The sequence below is a fragment of the Dromiciops gliroides genome, chromosome 2, assembly GCF_019393635.1.
Source record: "Dromiciops gliroides isolate mDroGli1 chromosome 2, mDroGli1.pri, whole genome shotgun sequence".
NCBI lineage: Eukaryota > Metazoa > Chordata > Mammalia > Microbiotheria > Microbiotheriidae > Dromiciops > Dromiciops gliroides.
The window spans coordinates 640,827,947-640,847,078 of record NC_057862.1 but is presented as its reverse complement, the minus strand read 5'-3'; the positions used below and the strand labels follow the sequence as shown (position 1 = coordinate 640,847,078).

General features: G+C 42.2%; 1 protein-coding gene across 8 annotated transcripts in view; it reads right to left on the bottom strand.

The window, feature by feature from the left end:
- The window catches only part of USP10 (ubiquitin specific peptidase 10), a 90,227-nt gene extending 89,956 nt beyond the window's left edge, over window positions 1-271 (bottom strand). For all 8 annotated transcript variants that reach the window (XM_043982209.1, XM_043982211.1, XM_043982214.1 and 5 more), the window contains exon 1: window positions 160-271. In XM_043982209.1, coding sequence (XP_043838144.1) covers window positions 160-180 — 21 coding nt within the window. In that variant the 5' untranslated portion in view covers window positions 181-271. The remainder of the gene's footprint in view (window positions 1-159) is intronic.
- Between the last annotated feature and the right edge of the window lie 18,861 nt (window positions 272-19,132).

Sequence of the window (19,132 nt, the reverse complement as noted above, 5' to 3'; positions counted from 1 at the left end):
GTCCCCGCCACGGCCCGCCCGCAGCCCGCTCCCTCACACGCTCCCTCACACGCCGCCCGCCCTCCTCGCCGGGCCCGGTGCCCCCGGCGCCCCGGACCCCCAGCCCGTCCCCGCCACTGCCGTACCCCCGTCCCCGCCCCGGCGAGCTCCCTCAGTCACCTGGGGGCCGCGGAGGGCCATGTCGCCCCCGCCTCAGGGAGACCCCGCTCGCAGCCCGGGCTCCTCACGCCGCTTTCCCCGCCGCCGCCATCTTCTCCTCTCGCTCTCATGCAGGCACACTCGCATCGGCCGCCGCGCCTGCGCAGCGGCGAGGCGGGGGGGAGAGGATAGCTGCTGCGCAGGCGCGGCGGGGGGCGGGGGGCGGGCACTCCCGGGCTTGCCTGGCTCTCAGTGGGGAAGTAAAGGTTGCAGTCTGGGCTGCACTTTCTGCCTAGCTGTGGGTTATTGCAGCTAGCCGGGGAACGAGTTCCCCAGTATCGCGCCGGAAAGAGAAAGGCAGGGAGAGATAGCAGGGAAAAGTCCTTTCTCAGAGCGCTGGACTTTGGAGTACCAGGACCTGGGTGCAAATGCTTTAGGGGCAGAATCCTGAGGGCTCTCTCTGGACCTCCGTTTCTTCCTCTTGTCTAATAGAGGGGTTGAATCAGATCTATAAAGTGACGAAAGCCAAACCCGAGAGAGGTGAGACCCTCGACCATACATGTCCTCCTTTTGACTAGACCTCACGTGTTTTGTCTGGTCTACTTGTTGCCTGTACCGCAGCAACTGCTTAGGAGTTCGCTGCAGCCTGGCCACGGGGGTGCAGGTGTCCCCCACGTCTTTGGCTGTGCCTCTGACAGAGCCAGCTCCAAGCACCCTTCCTCCATCCCTTTCCCCACCCACCGCCACCTCGGTAGTTTTTACAGTCTCCAAAGGAAGGGAAACAAGGTTTCCCAGAGTAATCTCAAAGGTTCCCTCCAGGACTCCCCTAGTGATTCATTGAAACTGAGACAGCCGACCGAAACTAAGCGTGGGCAGCTAGGAGGGCAATCAGGAAGGGGGCGTAAAGGAGAAACGAGGGGAGCAAAAATTGGAAGTGATGCCTGAAGTTAAAGAAGGAAAGAAGAAGCTATAAGAAATACGTCGAAACAGAGGAATTCTGGTTCTATAAATCATATTTTTAAAAGATTCAGAGAGTCGTGGGAATTTAGATAGATGGTAAAAGGAGAAAGACTAGGTGGCGAAGTGGATAAAGCGCCTGCCCTGGGTTCAGGAGAACCTGAGTTCAAATTCAGCCTCAGACACTTGATACTTACTAGCTGTGTGACCCTGGGCAAGTCATTTAACTCTCATTGCCCTGCAATCAATCAATCAAAAAAATAAAAACAACTCTTTTTTTAAAAAAAAGGAGAGAGACTAGCTAGCATGAGGAAATGCTAGTAGATCAGTCAACAGTTAGCATTTATTAAGCACCTACTTATGTGCCAGGCACTGTTCTAAGTGCTGTAGAGAGAGGCAGCAGGTTATAGTGGTTGTCAGAGAACTTAGAATTTTGGAATAGAACTAGGTTGGGTTGTAATCCCACCAGGGCTACTTGCCAGTTATGTGACATTAGGATAGAGAGAGAGAGACAGAGAGATCATTAATCTCTTACTATGTGCCTGTCACTCAATAGCTCCTTGGGCCAATTTCCTCTATAAAATGAAAAGGATTTGCTTTGATGACCATTAAAGCACCTTCCCAGCTCAAGATCACATGAAGGAACTGTGAGCATATCATTTATATTTACATATACATATACACATACACTTATATGTGTGTGTGTGTGTGTATTTTTTATATATTTTAGTTTGAGGGAACAAAATAATTCTAGGATCTTAAAAGTCACCCTCAAATTCCTCTGATTGCTCAGAGTTCCATCACATTCCCTAAGTCCTTCATTAGGCCTCAGTTTCCTCATGTAGAAAATTAGCCAATTAGACTAGAAAATCAAAAATTCTTTCCATGTTAAAATTCTCTAATTCTAGGAGTTTGAAATTGATAGGATGGGGGGCAGCTAGGTGGCACAGTGGATAGAGTACCAGCCCTGGAGTCAGGAGGACCTGAGTTCAAATCCAGCCTCAGACACTTGGCACTTACTAGCTGTGTGACCCTGGGCAAGTCACTTAACCCCAATTGCCTCAACAACAACAACAACAACAACAAAAGAAATTTTAAAAAAAGAAATTGATAGGATAAAAAATAGATTATTGAACCAAATGTCCCCCATAGTCCCCCCCATTCTGACTATATATGTGTGTATATACACATACATACATGTAAATGTGTGTATGTATTATGCATGTGTATATATGGGTGTGTTTGTATATATAATTCAAGCTTGTCATCTATCTATATTAGATTTTTTTAAATATATACCTATATATATATATATATATATATTTCCTTTCAAGGAGATCTCATTTTAAGAGTGTTGTGTATATTTGGAATGAGTCTCAAAGCCTGGAAGACGTAAATTCAAGAACCACTTTTTTTTTTTCAAGTACCACTTCTGACACATACAGGCTGTGGGCCTATGGACAAATCACATAATCTCAGTGCTCTAGGCCAATGGTTCTCTAACCTTTTCCATCCCAGTACTCCTATAAACTCTTCAAAATTAGGATACCAACCCCTCCAAGAGCTTTTGCTTCTGTGGGTCATAGCTACTGACAGTGACTTAGATATTAAAATGTCTTAGTATTAATATGAAAATTGTTTTGAACTCAAAGATTCCCTAAAAAGGTCTTTGGGATCCCAGGTCCATGCTTTGAGAACTGCTGCTCTAGGCAATTCTTTAAGGCTAAGCTGACTTGTATTGGTAAAGGGAATTTCTTGATCCAGGAGTTCCTTTTATCAATGAAATAAAAGACCCCAACACTATGCTTAGCTTATATTCAGATTTAGATGATACAGAATTTGAGGAAATGGGCTGTCGAGCCTATAACTGTGGGTCAAGACTCCATATGGGGTCACATAACTGAATGTGAGGGAGGTCACGAAAAATTTAGCAACAGTAAAAGGTTATGTATATACCTATATACCTGGAGTCACATAAAAGTTTCTCAGGCGAAAAGGGGTCATGAGTGGAAAAAAAGTTTAAGAAGCCCTGTGTTAGAGGAAGCTATAAATAGCAGCTATAAATAGGAGTGGTTAGAAAGGATAGGGTGGAATACATTTAAAATTAGAAGGGAAACAGTTAACTGGGAAAAGATCTTTGCAGCACATTTCTAGGATAAAGTTCTCCTTTCCAGGATATGTTAGGAAATGATTCACATTTATTAGAATAAGAGACATTCCCCCAATTGATAAACAGTCAAAGGATATGTATAAACAGTTTTCAAGATATCTACAGTCATATGGAAAAATGCTCCAAATCACCAATAATTGTCATGAAGACCGAACAACAATTATTGGCAAAGATACTGGAGTGGTTTGCCATTTCCTTCTCCAGCTCACTTTACAGATGAGGAAACTGAGGCAAATAGGGTTTAGTGACTTGCTCAGGGTCACCCAACTATTAAGTGTCTGAAGTCAGATTTTAAATTCGGGAAGATGAGCCTTCCTGATTCCAGGCCCAGCCCTCCATTTAACTACATTCTATCCTCTGTGCCACCTAGCTGCCCCCACTAATAATTAGATATGTGCAAATTAAAGCTATTCTGAGGTTCCATTGCTCTTCCATCAGATTGACAAAATTGCCAAAAAAGGGAAATGACAAATGTTGGAGAGGATACAAGAAAACAGGTACATTGGTGCACTGTTAATAGATTGGTAAATTGGTTATTTAAAAAATATATTCTGGAAAGCAATTTGAAGTTATGGCCATCATCATCATAGCTAGCATGTACATAGCTTTTAAAGGTTTGCAAAGAACTTCACAAATATTATCTCATTTGAGCTAATAAAGTTACCAAACTGTGTATATCCTTTGAGTGATCCACTACTACCCCAATATCCCCAAGAGTTCAAAGAAGAAGGAAAACATCCTATATGTACAAAAATATTTAAAGTAACAAAAGCCAGGAAATTAAGAAGGTCCCCATCAATTGAGAAATTATGGCATGTGAAGGTAATGGAATGCTATTGAGTTAGACTGTAAGAAATGATGGAAGAGATTATTTTCAAAAAAACCTGTATGAACTAATGGAGAGTGAGGTGAGAAGAATCAGGAGAATAATTTCGACTTTAACAATAACATTATAAAAATGAACAATTTTGAAAGACTTCAGAACTCTGGTTGAGGAAAAGATCAACCGTGTTTCCAGTAATTCGACAGTTTTATACTAAGCACTTACTAAATTCAAGCCACTGTTCTTTTTTTTTTCGTTGATTTTTGGTTTTTTGCACTACAATGAGAATTAAGTGACTTGCCCAGGGTCACACAGCTAGTAAGTGTCAAGTGTCTGATGTCACATTTGAACTCAGGTCCTCCTGAATCTAAGGCTGGTGCTTTATCCACTGGACCACTTAGCTGTTCCCCAAGGCACTTTTCTAAGTGCCAGGGATATAAATAAGAAAAAGACAGTCCCTGCCACCAAGGATCTTACAGTCTAATGAGGGAAGACAACACACAAAAGGAAGCTAGAGAGGATGGGGCACCAGGGCACATCCTGCATGATGGTATGATATTCCATGGAGTTGAAACCACACTGAGCTGCTGATGGAAAAATGCAGTTACCTGGAAAGTCCTGAGCCCTCTTAAAAAAGAAGACTTTGGGAGGAATTTACTGCTCCACCCCTCAGTCCCCCTGTCAGAAGGGAGAGGCAATTGATACAGTTAAGTATCAAAAACTGAGTCAGTCTTTATAGTGATGAGATTTCAGGTGATCAGCTTATCCTGGGGGAGGCATGATGCCCGGCACCCACCACCAGACACTGAAATGATATAATAATATTCAGAATAAGACACATTTTGGGACAAGGTCAATATGAGGGTTTATTTTATTTGACTATGCATATTTGTTACAGGGTTTTTTTTTCTTTGTTGCTTTTTAAATTTTTTTTTTTGCAGGGCAATGAGAGTTAAGTGACTTGCCCAGAATCACACAGCTAGTGTGAGGTGTCTGAGGCCGGATTGGAACTCAGGTCCTCCTGAATCCAGGGCTGGTGCTTTATCTACTGCACCACCTAGTTGCCCCTGTTTGTTGCTTTAAAAAAAAAAAATCTTTGTTTTTCCAGATTTTCGGGGGGGGGGGTACAGGGAGAGAAAGAAAACTAACGAAATAATTGACCATTGGAAAAAAAAATGTAATTTTAAAAAGAAAAGAAATTTCTAAAAAAAAAAAAAACAAACAAACCTCTAAAGAATCTGGAAACTATAAAGCTTTCAATTCAACAGAGGAAAACTGATGTAATCTGGAAGTATTAAGGCCTGAGCATTTGATACTCTTAAAAGAACAACAGTGCCTTGGAAGAGATTAGAATCTAGGTAAGTGTTGCTTTCGACTATTACATTTTACCCACCTAAATGGGAGGGAGAGATGGTTCTGACTATTCTACCCGGCAGTGTTAAATAATGATTCCATGTTACTCTTGGGGAAAGATAAATAGAGCAGCAGAACTGGATACAGTAACACCAGAAAGAGTAGTAATCCGTGCAGGAAATGATTTCCTATCTATTTTGTAGAATGCTTGTTTGCACATAGTTGTCTGCATGTTAGATTGTGAGCTCCTCCAGAACAGGGACTGTCAGCCTTTCTTTGTATCCCCAGTGCTTAGCACAGTGTCCAGGCGTAGTTCGGTTGCTGTTGTTTGTTATTTAGTCTTTTTTTTTTTTCCCAGTCCTGTCCTACTCTTCATGACCCCATTTGGAGTTTTCTTGGCAAAGATACTGGAGTGATTTGCCATTTCCTTCTCCTGCTCATTTCACAGATGAGGAAATTGAGGCAAAAAGGATTGAGTGACTTGCCCAGGGTCTCAGCTAGTAAGTGTCTGAGGCCAAATTTGAACTCAGGTCTTCCTGACTCCAGCCAGGCCTGGGACTTTATCCACTGTACCACCTAGCTGCCCCTAGGACATGGTAGGCATTTGTTAAATGCTTATTGACTAACTTATTATTAATAATAACTGTTTATTGACTAACAGAGCATTCCACTGGTGAGCTGTGGAAATAGTCAATAATGTCAAACACTTAAGAAAAGTTAGGAAGGATACGAAAAGGCCATTGAATGAATGGACAAATAAATGAATGAAAAAGCATTTAAAAAAAAAAACCTTTTTAAGCATTTGTTTCTTACTATGTGCCAGCCCCTTTGCTAAGTGCTAGGAATACAAACCCAAAAAGTAAGACACTCCCTGCCCTCAAGGGGTTTCTATTCTAACAAAAAAAGATAGGGTATGTAGGAGATGGGGGCTGTGTTGTTCTGGGAAGTCACAGGGTGGTCAGTGGAGTCACAAGATGATTGATATAACCATCCTGATTTGATTCCTATTCCCAGAGTTTCCCTTACATGGTAAGTGGGGGCAGGGTCATAAGCACTTTGGCAGGAAGATAGCCAGGCTGTTGCATGTGGCAGGGTGGGAGCGAGAAGACTGGATTGGAAGCAGAGGGTGGGAAAAGGACACATGCAAGCAAGAGCTGCTTCTGGAAAAGGAATGGGTCAGCCTTCTGTTACAACTCTGATGTTGAAAGCAAAGAAGGAAAATGTTAAAAATTATCTCTCCAAATTTGGCTTGGAGAAATGATGATACCATAGACCATGATGGAGAAAGCTGATGGAAGTGGGTAATAGAACGGGATCACCTCTCACAGGGTGAAATAACAGCTTTGATTTTTGTAGGTCAAGTGTCACTTGGTAGCAGATGTTAAGAAATGGACAGTCAGGGGCAGCTAGATGGCGCAGTGGATAGAGCACCGGCCCTGGAGTCAGGAGTACCTGCGTTCAAATCCAGCCTCAGACACTTAACACTTACTAGCTGTGTGACCCTGGGCAAGTCACTTAACCCCAATTGCCTCACTAAAAAAAAAAAAGAAATGGACAGTCAGAAGCAGGAGATGACTGGAGGAGTAAAGAATTTACAGGTAGCATTCATGGCTCAATTCAACATTGACTGAGCTCCTCTTATACAAGAGGCACTAGGGAAAATAACTTCAGCACATCAAGGATTTTTTTGATTCCTCGGTACCATCATTCCCTGCACTGATAGAGATCACAATTCCTCTAGTCTGCCGCCAGAGTTTCCATGGCGGAAAACATTCATCACTTTGCCATCAGCCTAGCAATGAGCCTTTTAACTTAGCCAGGAAGCTCCTTAAACATCGGACAACAGCCTTCTCTGCATCTGTCCTTAAAGCCTTCCTGGCTTATACCATCCTGTAAAAAGCACTGGCATGGCCTCTAGGAATCCAGGATCATCCAGCCTGCCATGATGAGCTGAAAGAAAAGGTTAATCCTTTCAATTATTGTAGAATCATGTATAACCAGAGTTCCAACCAAGCTTAGGGACTGGGAAGGAAATGTGACTCTAGGTAAGGAGAAATACTGTGTGCCTGCATAAAGGGGATAGTGGACTGAAGGCTAGATCTTCCATAGATAGAGAGATATGTGGTTGTTAAGGTTTTAGGGTGTCAAGGGCTCTTTTTAGCCATTTGGTGTAATCTATGGTATCACCTTGCTGACAAAGGTTCATATAGTGAAAGCTTTGATTTTTCCCATAGCAATCATTGTATGGCTGTGAGAGCTGGACTGTAAGGAAAGCTGAGCACTGCAGAATCAATGCTTTCAAATTGTACTGGAGAAGACTTTTCTGAGTCCCTTGGACAGCAAGGAGATCAAATCAGTCAATACTTAAAGAAATTGACTCTGACTATTCATTGGAAAAAGAAATACTGAAGCTCAAGCTTCAATTCTTAATAAAAAGATAGGACTCACTGGGAAAAAAACTCTGATGCTGGGAAAGACTGAAGGCAAAAGGAGAAGGGGACAGTAGAGGATGAGAGAGATAGATAGTGTCATGGATGCAGTGAACACAGAGCTTGAATAGACTTCAGGAGATAGTGGAGGACAGAAGGATTTGGCATGCTATGGACCATGGAGTCACAAAGAGTCTTACACAACTGAACAAGGGAACAAGAAGAAATGTACCCCTTTTCAGATTAATATTTTTAAATGCACAAAACAAACTACATAAGAGGATAAAGGAAACTATAGGAAATAACAGCAAAAAAATTTTTTTAAAGAAATGAGTTCATTGGGGCAGCTAGGTGGCTATTTACTTTTAGATAACCTAAGTAGATATACCTTTATTCCAAGAGAACAATATAAATCTTATAGCTAGGATCATATACCTAGAATCTGAAGACATGTCAGAGTCCATCTGGTAGGATCCTCTCATTTTACGGATGAGGAAACTGCGGTGAAGGAAGATGGATGAGTGTAGTCCCAAGTCACACAGGTAGTCTATGTCAGAGGTGGGATTTGAAGTCAAGTTCTTTAACTCCGGGACCAGTGTTCTTTCCATATTAAGGAATTGCTCAACTAGTACTAGAGATCAGAAAAATACACAAATAACTGATATGAAAATTTGAGTGGAGAAGAAACAACACCAAGTGATGTGACTGATTCAAATAAAGAGAGATTGTTTCCAGAGAGATCCAGGCAAGGCTTCTATTTTATATCCCCAATAGGCTGTAAACTCAGTCTTTTCAGTGAAGCAAGAGAGGTTATCAGTGTCAGATAAGGAAAATGAACAACTGGGTGAAAAAGTGAAAGTTTAGGATTTTTTAATGGGGAAAGTTTTAAAAACCAGATGTAGGACAAGAGCCAATGAATTAAGCATAAATCCTATATTCCTGTAATACAGGGCCAAAATGCAATAGCAGCCTCTCTTCTTGTTTGTTTATAGCAGAACAGTGCAGAAAGAGTAGAGGGAGCTCTTATAAAAGGAAAACCAAGGTTAGAGAGACAGCTAAGGGGGTGGTTTAGGAGATGAAGTGTCAAAGGCAATGAAGATGTTTTATAGCAAGTTGTAAATATTAAAGCACATCTGAATTAGTCTTAATTATTAATAAATCTGAATTACTCTTTTCTACTGCATTCAATTAGGTTAAATTCAACACATTCTTTGACAGGCTTCTCCATGCAAGGTATGATGAGGACTTGGGGCTAAAAACAAGACAGTTCCTGTCCTCAAGGAATTTACATTCTACTAGGGGAATAAATCATGTACAAGCTAAGAATATGTACACATAAGTAGATCCACAATATATATATTTGAGAGAGAGACACAAAGAAAGACACAGAGAGATAGAGACAGAGAGAGACGCAGAGAGACACAGAGAAAGCATGAATAACTAGAAAGGATCAGTAAGTTACTAAACATTTATCAAGTGCTAAGCACTGAGGTAACAAAGAAAGGCAAAAGACAGTCCCTGCCTTAGAGGAGCTCACAATCTAATGGAAGAGACAATCTGCAAACAGCCACGCACAAACAAGCAATAGACAAGGTAAATTGGAAATAAACAACAGAAGAAAAGTACTAGAATTAAGAAGGATTGGAAAAAGGCTTCCTAAAGGATCAGAAAAGGCATTGGGAAAGATATAGTATTGAAATGTTATCTGAAAGAACCTAGGATGTCTAAGACAGAGGTGAGAAGGGAATGTATTGCAGATAGATAACACCTTTTCTGCAAAGGTACAGAGGTCAGAGAAAAAATGTTGTGCTTAGGAAGAGCCATCAGGTCAATTAGAATGCAATGGAGAGCTGTGAAGAGGAGGAATATCAAATAAGACTGGAAAAGGAGATGGGAGCCAGATTGTAAAGTACTTTAGGGGCAGCTAGGTGGTACAGTGGATAAAGCACTGGCCCTGGATTCAGGAGGACCTGAGTTCAAATCCGACCTCAGACACTTGACACTTACTAGCTGTGTGACCCTGGGCAGGTCACTTAACCCTCATTGCCCTGCAAAAACAAAAGAAACAAACAAAAATAATAATTATAGTTTATGGAAAAAGGTAATAGTGACTTGAACGAGGATAGTGGCTGTCAGGATAGAGAGAAGGTGGAGAATGTGAGAGATTTTATGAGGATGGAATTGACAAGACTTGACAACTGATGGACTATGGGGGTGAGGGAGAGGGGAGAGTCAGAGTCATAGATAACTCCAAGGTTATGAAGCAAGAGAGTTTCTTAAGGAGAAGAACTGATTATTTACTATGGGTTTTAGTGGGGGAATGGGTATTACAGAATTTGACAAGAGAGGAGAGAGGTCAGAAGTTAAGAGTACAGAGTTTTAAGAGACTTTGAATGGAAGATGTTTAATCAATAAAATTAAATGGCTCATCCAGAAGAGAAGGAGGAAAAAGATGAGAGGATAGCTGAAATGAGAAGATGGACTAATGTGATATAATTGATGTGTCATTAAACCAAAGTGTATGGCAAACCAACATGTATGCTGAATTTTGAAACCTCCTTTTGAAGATCTCCAGGGACAGGAAGCTCATTACCTTCTAAGGTATCCCTTTTAATTGTTGGACAATTTGAACTAGGATAGAGGCTTTAGCAGCAGAGAGAAAACATATGCTGAATTGATGACTTGTAGTAACTCCATTGGAGTCCACACAGTGCCACAAAACCAGAAGACCTCAATATGTCGGATAGATCTCATCTCTAGGATTTGTGGGAAGATGTGAACAAGAACCAGGATAAGAAGTCATACAAGCATTGAAATCTGTAGATCTGCTGAGAGAGTGCTAGTTGGAGGGAATATCCACATCCAGGGTTTTGGCTTTGAGGCAATTGGGGTTAAGTGACTTGCCCAGGGTCACATAGCTAGTAAGCATCTGAGGAGGATTTGAATGCAGGTCCTTCTGACTCCAGGGCTGGTGCCCTATCTACTGTGCCACTGAGCTGTGCCTCCGTCACATCTGAGGATTTGTAAAGTAACTTCAAGGGTGCAATTGTCAGATTCAATTCTATTGAAAAATGAGTCACATTTATAATTCTCTGTGAATTAAATTAGTAAACAACAGCATGTCCTTCCACATGAAAACATCAAAGATAATTGGTGTCATTTTACCTAGAAAATAGAGAGGCAAAAGTATCAGCCAAAGAAGCAGCAGCTTGTCTGATTAGTAGAAATTCCAGAGACATGGATTTTGGCTCAATAAAAGGGAAGAATTTCCTAATTATCAGAGCTGTTCAACAATGGGAAAAGATGCCCTATAAGGTAATGAGCTTCCTGTCCCTGGAGATCAAGTGGAAGCTTTATCATCACTTGGGAATGAAAGGATTTGTGTTTCTCCCAAATCCAGTATTCTGAGATTGGCTTGCTTCTCTCTGAGACTCAGTATCCTTGCTGGACTAGGAATTAGGAGACCTGGTTTCTTGTTCCAACTTTGCCACTAAGTAGGTATGTGACTCACTTCCCTTCTTTGGGCCTCTGTTTTCATCTCTGTAAAATGAAGGTGTTGGGTTTTTGTTGTTGTTGTTGTTGTTGTTTGCAGGGAAATGAGGGTTAAGTGACTTGCCAGGGTCACACAGCTAGTGTCAAGTATCTGAGGCTGGATTCGAACTCAGGTCCTCCTGAATCCAGGACCAGCACTTTATCCACTGTACCACCTAGCTGCCCCAAAATGAAGGTGCTGGATCAGATTAGACTCATTTCTAGATTTGCCTCTAGCTCTAGTAATACTGGAAGGATTTCTAGCATATCACAAAGCACTTTTTGAATAACACTCATTGAGACTTTTAGTAGGAAAGAATTCAGTGAAATGAGATTCTTTTGAGGATTCCATAATACATGGATACCAAAAGGTACTCAGTATCTAGTTTCTTCTCTCTGATACTAATTACTCAGAGTTTGGACAGGGAAAGGGAATGTTTGTCTCTTTGTGCATATAGATATGAGGGCTAATGAAGGTTTTTAAATTAACATCCTAAACAAACAACTAGCATTTATATAGGACTTTAGGGTTTGCAAAGTGCTTTATAGATGTTATCAGACTTGGTAGTCACAATATCTATGGGAAGTAGGTGCTGTTTTAATCTTCATTTTGCAGATGAACAAACCAAGGCAGAAAGAGATTAAATGACTTGTCCAGGGTCACACAGCTAATAAGTGTCTGAGGCTGGATTTGAACTCAGATTGCTCTAAACTATCTCAGTTGGTGACTTAATCAGCTACCAGAGGTCCAATTATCCCCAGCATACTGATTTGAGGTCTTCCAGGTCTGTGGTTGCCTTTTGTCCCATTTATGGGGTGCTCACTAGGCTTGATGTAGTTTCTTTGCTGAGTTCCTCAGATAGCCATGAATCTGCATCCAATCTGTCCTCTGCTCCCAATAAGGACATTGCCATTGGCTACTCTAAGGGATGCTGCTAGGACACTGATAAGGGAATGGGAAATCTAACATCATCTGGGTCTTTGGGAGCTGAAAAAGTCTTCCTCCAGAACAAAAGAGGGTGGGGAAGGGAGACCCAGGATAAGGATAAAGCTAATGCCTCTTCCCCCACCACCCTCTTACCAAGTGGATCCTCCTTGGAGGTTGGATGGAAGACTCTTCTGGTTTGCCATTGACCAGAACCCCTGGGATCTCAGCTGATGTTTTAATGGAATCCAGGGGGTATGACAGAAATCCCTCAGTGCACAGTAGGTGGACGAATGCTTATTAACTTGTGACACAAATTGCTGTCAAGTGGAGTGAACTGTGCTATATAACTGCTGTTTGAGGGATGATTATCATACTGTGTTTGCTTTGCAATGAAATAAAACTGAGTTCTCCCTAATCACTTGCCTTTTGTTAGTGTGGCTGATAAATGAGTTATGCAGTTCCATATCTTTCAAGTCAAATAAGACTCAGTAAATTTCCCACCGGGCAAAAGTAAAAAAGAAAGTCTTTCTCAGTAATAGCAGCTTCCGTAGGCACACAATCCCAGACTAAGCTGACAATAAAACAACAACAAAGAGACTTTGAGGGATAGGCTCCTCTGATTTCATCAGAGTCAGAAATGGGAATGGAAATTCACCCTCCTCAACCTGTCCATTGTAGATATAGGGAAGTTAAACAGCAGGTCTGTATCAGAAGCACAACTTGAACCCTAATCTTCTTGACACCAAGCCTGGTATGCTGCTGCCTCTCAGCTGACTCCTCGAGAGTTCTAAAATATGCCAACTGCTTTCCATGCTTCCTTTGTCTCATCTGAGCCTTCTAAGAACCTTAGGAGGCAGATGCTGTAAGTATCATCATTGCTATCTTACAGATAAGGAAACTGAGGCCATCACACATCCACCACAAGCTTCAGAGGAAGAATTCAAAATGGGTCGTCCTGCTTCTAAGCCACTGCTGTATCCACTCTGCCAACATGATGAACGATCACAGGCAAAGGGCTGGCCCAGACAATCACTTGAGTTACTTTTCAGCTCTAAGATCTCTGACTCGCTGATGAAATCTGGTAAAACAAGGATCGCCATGACAACAGGACGCCTGGCAACAGTGATGGCTCCTCGATGTTCACTGCCAGCTGCCAAGCTGTGCAGACAAGGAACAGAGGAAGTTCTTAGGGAGGGAAATAGCATCAGCTGTCTGCTGGATCACAGCAAACTCAAAGACCCTTTATGCAGAATCTGAAGAAACCAGGGAGCTCAAATAGCATCCTGCACACGCCTGTTAAGAGAAAGCAACAGCAAGCCAGTCAGCAAGCTGCAGCCTGGGGGACCCAGCTTCCTAGGATTGATCCAGATTCCGTTCAGTCTCCAACTCCACCTCCTGCACAATGGTAACCGATGTTCATGCAGGTCACCCTGAATCCTGAAGGATATTAAATTCTCTTCATTGTGGCAAGTGGATAGAGGGCTGGCCTCAGAGCCAAGAAGATTGGGGTTCAACTCCTTTCTCTGTCACATACTAGCTGTGTGACAAGTCGCTTAGCCTCTATTTGCCTCGGTTTCCTCATCTGTAAAATGGGGGTAATAATAGTGCCTATTTCCCAGGGTTGTTGTGAGGATCAAATGAGATCATCTTTGTAAAGCACTTAGCACACGTGTCTGTCACATAGTAGGTGCTTTATAACTGTTAGCTACACACTTAAATCAATAAAATCAATCAAACAATAAACATGTATTAATCATCTACTATGTGCCAGGTACTTCAGGTCCAAAAAAGAAGCAAAAGTCAGTCCCTGCCCTCAAAAGGTTAATGGGAGTTTACAGCAACAAGATGGAAAACACAAAATGCTGTGTGTCACAATGGATCTCAACTTCCTACATTCCCCCACGCCAGCCACCCCCTAGAAAGTTGTCACAATTGCCTTTTGTTTCAGCTCAAACCTTCTCTCCCCAACAAGAAGATTCTAGCAACAACCCAGAGAGGTTGGTTAGAATTAGGAGGAGGAAGGATGGACAGATTTGAGGAGGATGAGACAACATGACCCCACATCTGAACAGGTCATTCCTCTCTCATAACAATCCTCCTGGGAGGTTTAATGACCTTAAAGGAAAGACAGCAAATTAGTGCAGACTGGCAGTGACTCGCTTAAGGTCACACAGGTAGAATTTGAACCTGGCTCCTCTAACTCCAAATCCAGAATTGTCTCCTATGATGTTATGACATCCAACCCTTGGACTGGGGCAAAAGAATGAAACTTTCTGATTTTCTTCCATCTCCCTGAGAAGAGCAATAGCTGTTCATGGAGACCTTTGGATAATGCTTAACGAATGTGCAGTTATTTAAGACACCACAAACAATAGTAAAATCATTACCATGTTAAAGGTAGAAGGGACCCTCAGAATTTATTTAGTCCTGAAGGTAATTCAGCCCCAGACAAATGAAGTGATTCGCCCAGAAGATCACATCAAGTGGAAGGCCAATCTAGGACTAGTACTCAAAGCTCCTGAAAGAACTCAATGCTCTTTCCAAAAGCATCGCATAGAATTCATAATAACAATATTTCTATTGTGAGCAGCTGGGTGGTGCAGTGGATAGAGAACTGGCCCTGAAGTTAGGAGGATCTGAGTTCAAATATCACCTCATTTACTATCTGTGTGACCCTGGGTAAGTCACTTACCCCGATTTACTCAAACATCTGGGGCCATCTCCAGTCATCCTGATGTATATCTTTTCACTGGACCCAGATGGCTCTGGAGGAGAGAGTGAGGTTAGTGACTTTTCCCAGCACTCCTTCACTTAAATCCAATTCATAGCAAGTCATGACATCACCTCCCAGTGTCATGGTCCTCTTCAAGAACAAAGGACAGATGACAACATACATTCTCTCCTTCTCTCCTCTGACACTGAAACCACCCTGGTACAAGTCCTCATCATCCATCACCCATAGCCTGCTGGGTGGTCTCCTTGCCTCGAGTCTCTCCCCACTGCAGTCCATCTTCCATTCACTTGTCAAACTGATCTGCCTAAAGCACAGGTCTGATCATGGTGCTCCCTACCCTTATTCAATAAACTCCAGCAGGTCTCTGTCACCTCCAAGATCAAATATAAAATCATCTGTTGGGAGTTCAAAGCCCTTCCTGTGCTGGCCCCCTGATACTTTTCCAGTCCCCTTACTGTAACTTACTCACCTCCTGCATGCTCTGTGATCCAGAAACATGGGCCTCCTTTGTTCTTTGCAAAGCCCTCTTATCTCCTGACTTAGACATTTTCCCTGGCTGTCTCCCATGCCTAGAATGCTCTGCCTCCTCACCTCTGTCTCCTGGCCTCCTTCAAGTCCCAGCTAAAATCTTACCTTGCTAGTAGTGCCTTCCCTCTGTTGATTATCTCCAATTGATCCTGTATAAAGCCAGTTCTTTGCAAGCTGTTTCCCCTTATTAGACAGACAGTGAGATCCTTGAGAGTAGGGACTGTCTTTTGCCCTTTTTCTGGTATCCCCAGTGCTTAGTACATAGTAGGTGCTTAATAAATGCTTGTTGACTAACACCAGGAAAGCACTTTGCAAGCCTTAAAGTGCTATCTAAATGTAAGCTATTGTTATTTCATCCTCCTCCTCCTCACCAGTAGTGGAGGTAGTAGTGATGATGGTGGTGGTAGTGGTGGTAGTAGAAGTAGTAGTAGTAGTCATTGTCCTCGTCGTTGTTGTTGTCCTGTTTTTAGGCCCAGTACTTCATCCATTATACCATAGTTTCTCTTCCAGGAATCTCTCCTTGATTGCCCTGGTCAGTAATGATCTTCCTGCTTAGACTTCACATATCATTTCTTTCTATAACTAATTTCCTAATAATATGCTATTCCATATCACACAATGATATGCTACTGGATATGTCCACATCTCTGGATTTGCATTTTATTCTCTTAAGACTGTAGATTCCATGAGAGCAGGGACTCTGCTTTGTGTAAAAATGAACATCTCTTCAAGGACTTAGCACAGTATTCTACATACAGTTGATGCTTAATCAATTTTGTTAGCTTTACCTGTATGACCTTGGACAAGTCACATTGCCTCTCTTGAAATCATTATGCTCATTGGTAAGAATGAAAGAGTTGGGCTAGATTATTCTGTAGATCTCTCCCAGCTCTGATCTCTATGTTGTGAAGACCCTTCCAGCTTTAACATTCTGGAATCCTTAGTGAATGCATTGAATGAAAAGTGCATCCAAGAGAATGACTTCAAAGGTGGCAATTTTCAACAGCATGGAAGGGCTAATGGGGGTAATACTTCTGGGCAAGGGGTTCTGACACTTCTTGGATGGTTCCATTGTATGCTGCCAATACACAGGGCCAACCTTGATCAGGAACCATTGCCAGATTTTGAACAGCTGGGACCCAGTTTGGTCTGGAAGTAATATGATCTGTCTGGTCACCCTCTGGCTAACCTAGGACTGACCCAAGAGCAGCTGTAGTTACCAGCTCAGGAAAGCACTTGGAGTCCTCCCTACACACACACACACACACACACACACACACAACTGCTGCTCACAATCCTGAGCACACTGAGCATAGGAGATAAGAAAATTAGTCCACTGAGCTTAGGAAATAAGAAAATAACCTCCTCTGGGACCTTCCTATTGGCTACCAGCAGTAAGAACTGGGACTCCAATCAACCACTGGAAAGTATCTTCAGCAGACACATATTTCATGCCACGAGACCATGTTATGATGGAATCACATTACTTTAGGTCTCTGCATGCTCTGTTAGCCATGCAGTTTTCTTTAGCGGGCCTTGCTCATGTCACCATCTATACAGAATACTAAAAATCTGCAACTTTTTAATGTACCAATTCTAGACAAGTTGCTATCCTTGTTTTGGGGGGTGGAACCAAGATGGTGGAGGAAAGGCAGTAAAGGTTCAGACTTCCTGACACAATTACCCCCAAAAAAACTCTAAACACAGCCAGGAAACAACTCCTGGAGCAGCAGAACCCACAAAAATATGGCTGAGATTATTTTCCAGCTAAAGACACCTTGAAAATTCAGCAGAAGGGGGAGCCGGGCTGGGAGTGGAGTCTAGCCCTACAATCATGCTAACACAAATACATCCCCAGGCAGGCTGCACCAGAAAAACTTACCCCAGAACCTCCAAATCAGTGGCAGTGCCAGCATCTTCTGGAACTAAGTTAATGGTCTGGTGAAAGGGCTGAATGGCTGGCCAGGGGGGAATCTACAGGGGTATATGCAGGAGCTAAGGGGGAACTTGGATGTTCTACCCCAGCAGGGAACCAGGAAGAAACCTTGAGCGGTAGTGGCCCAGGTAGGGGAGGGGTGCAGGCTCATCGGAGCTAGAAACCATAGTATACAAAGTTTTGCTGTCTGGTTGATTGGCAAGTTGGCCTGGGGTTATCTATGAACTGGAGAAAGGGCCAGGCAAGTGAAATTAAATCAAAACACCTGGGCCCCCCTGAAGCTTGGGACAGTATATCCTGGAAGCAGGACCCCACAATAAGAAGAAGTTAAAAGTCAAGTGAAAGACAGGCAGGATGAGCAGGCAAAGAAAATTGTCAATCATAGAAGCTTCTTAGTGACAAGGAAGATCGAGGTGCACCCTCAGAAGAGGATAGCAACATCAGGGCCCCTCCATCTAAAGCTTCCAAGAAAAATATGAATTGGCCTAAGGCCATAGAGGTGCTCAAAAAGGAATTTGAAGATAGAGTAAGAGAGGTAAAGGAAAAAATGGAAAGAGAAATGAGGGTGATGCAGGAAAGACATGAGGAAAAAAGTCAACAGCTTGAAAAGCCAAATAGAAAAGCTCTCTGACAAAAATAATTTCCTAAGGGGTGGCTAGGTGGCTCAGTGGTTAGAGCACCGGCCCTGGATTCAGGAGGACCTGAGTTCAAATCCAGCCTCAGACCCATGACACTTAATAGCTGTGTGACCCTGGGCAAGTCACTTAACCCCAATTGCCTCACACACACACACAAAAATTAAAAACAATTGCCTAAGAATCAGGATTGAACAAACAGAAGCTAGTGACTTTATGAGAACCCAAGACACAATTAAGCAAATCCAAATGAATAAAAAAAATAGAGGGCAATGTGAAATATCTTCTTGGAAAAATTGCTGATCTGGAAAAAAGATCCAGGAGAGATAATTTGAAAATTATTGGACTACCTGAAAACCATGATCAAGGAAAGAGCTTAGATATCATCTTCCAGGAAATTGTCATGGAAAATTGCCCTGATATTCTAGAAGCAGAAGGTAAAATAGAAATTTAAAGAATCCATCAATCACCTCCAGAAAGAGATCTCAAAAGGAAAAATCCCAGGAATATTATAGCCAAATTCCAGAGGTCCCAGGTCAAGGAGAAAATATTGCAAGGTGCCCAAAAAGAAAGAATTAAAGTACTGTGGAGCCACAGTCAGGATAGCACAAGATCTAGTAGCTTTTACATTAAATAATCAGAGGGCATGGAATATGATATTCCAGAGAGCAAAGGAATTGGGATTACAACCAAGAATCACCTATCCAGCAAAACTGTGTATAATCTTTCAGAGGAAAACACGGGACTTCAATGAAAAAGAGGACTTTCAGGTATTTGTGATGAAAAGACCTGAACTGAATGGAAAATGTGACTTTCAAATACAAGACCCTAGAGCACCATAAAAAGGTAAACAGGAAAAAAAAATTAAGAGGAATGTTAAAAGGTTAATTGTTTACATTCCTACATGGGAAGATGATACTTCTAACCCACAAGAACATTCTCAGTATTAGGGCAGATGATAGGAATAAAT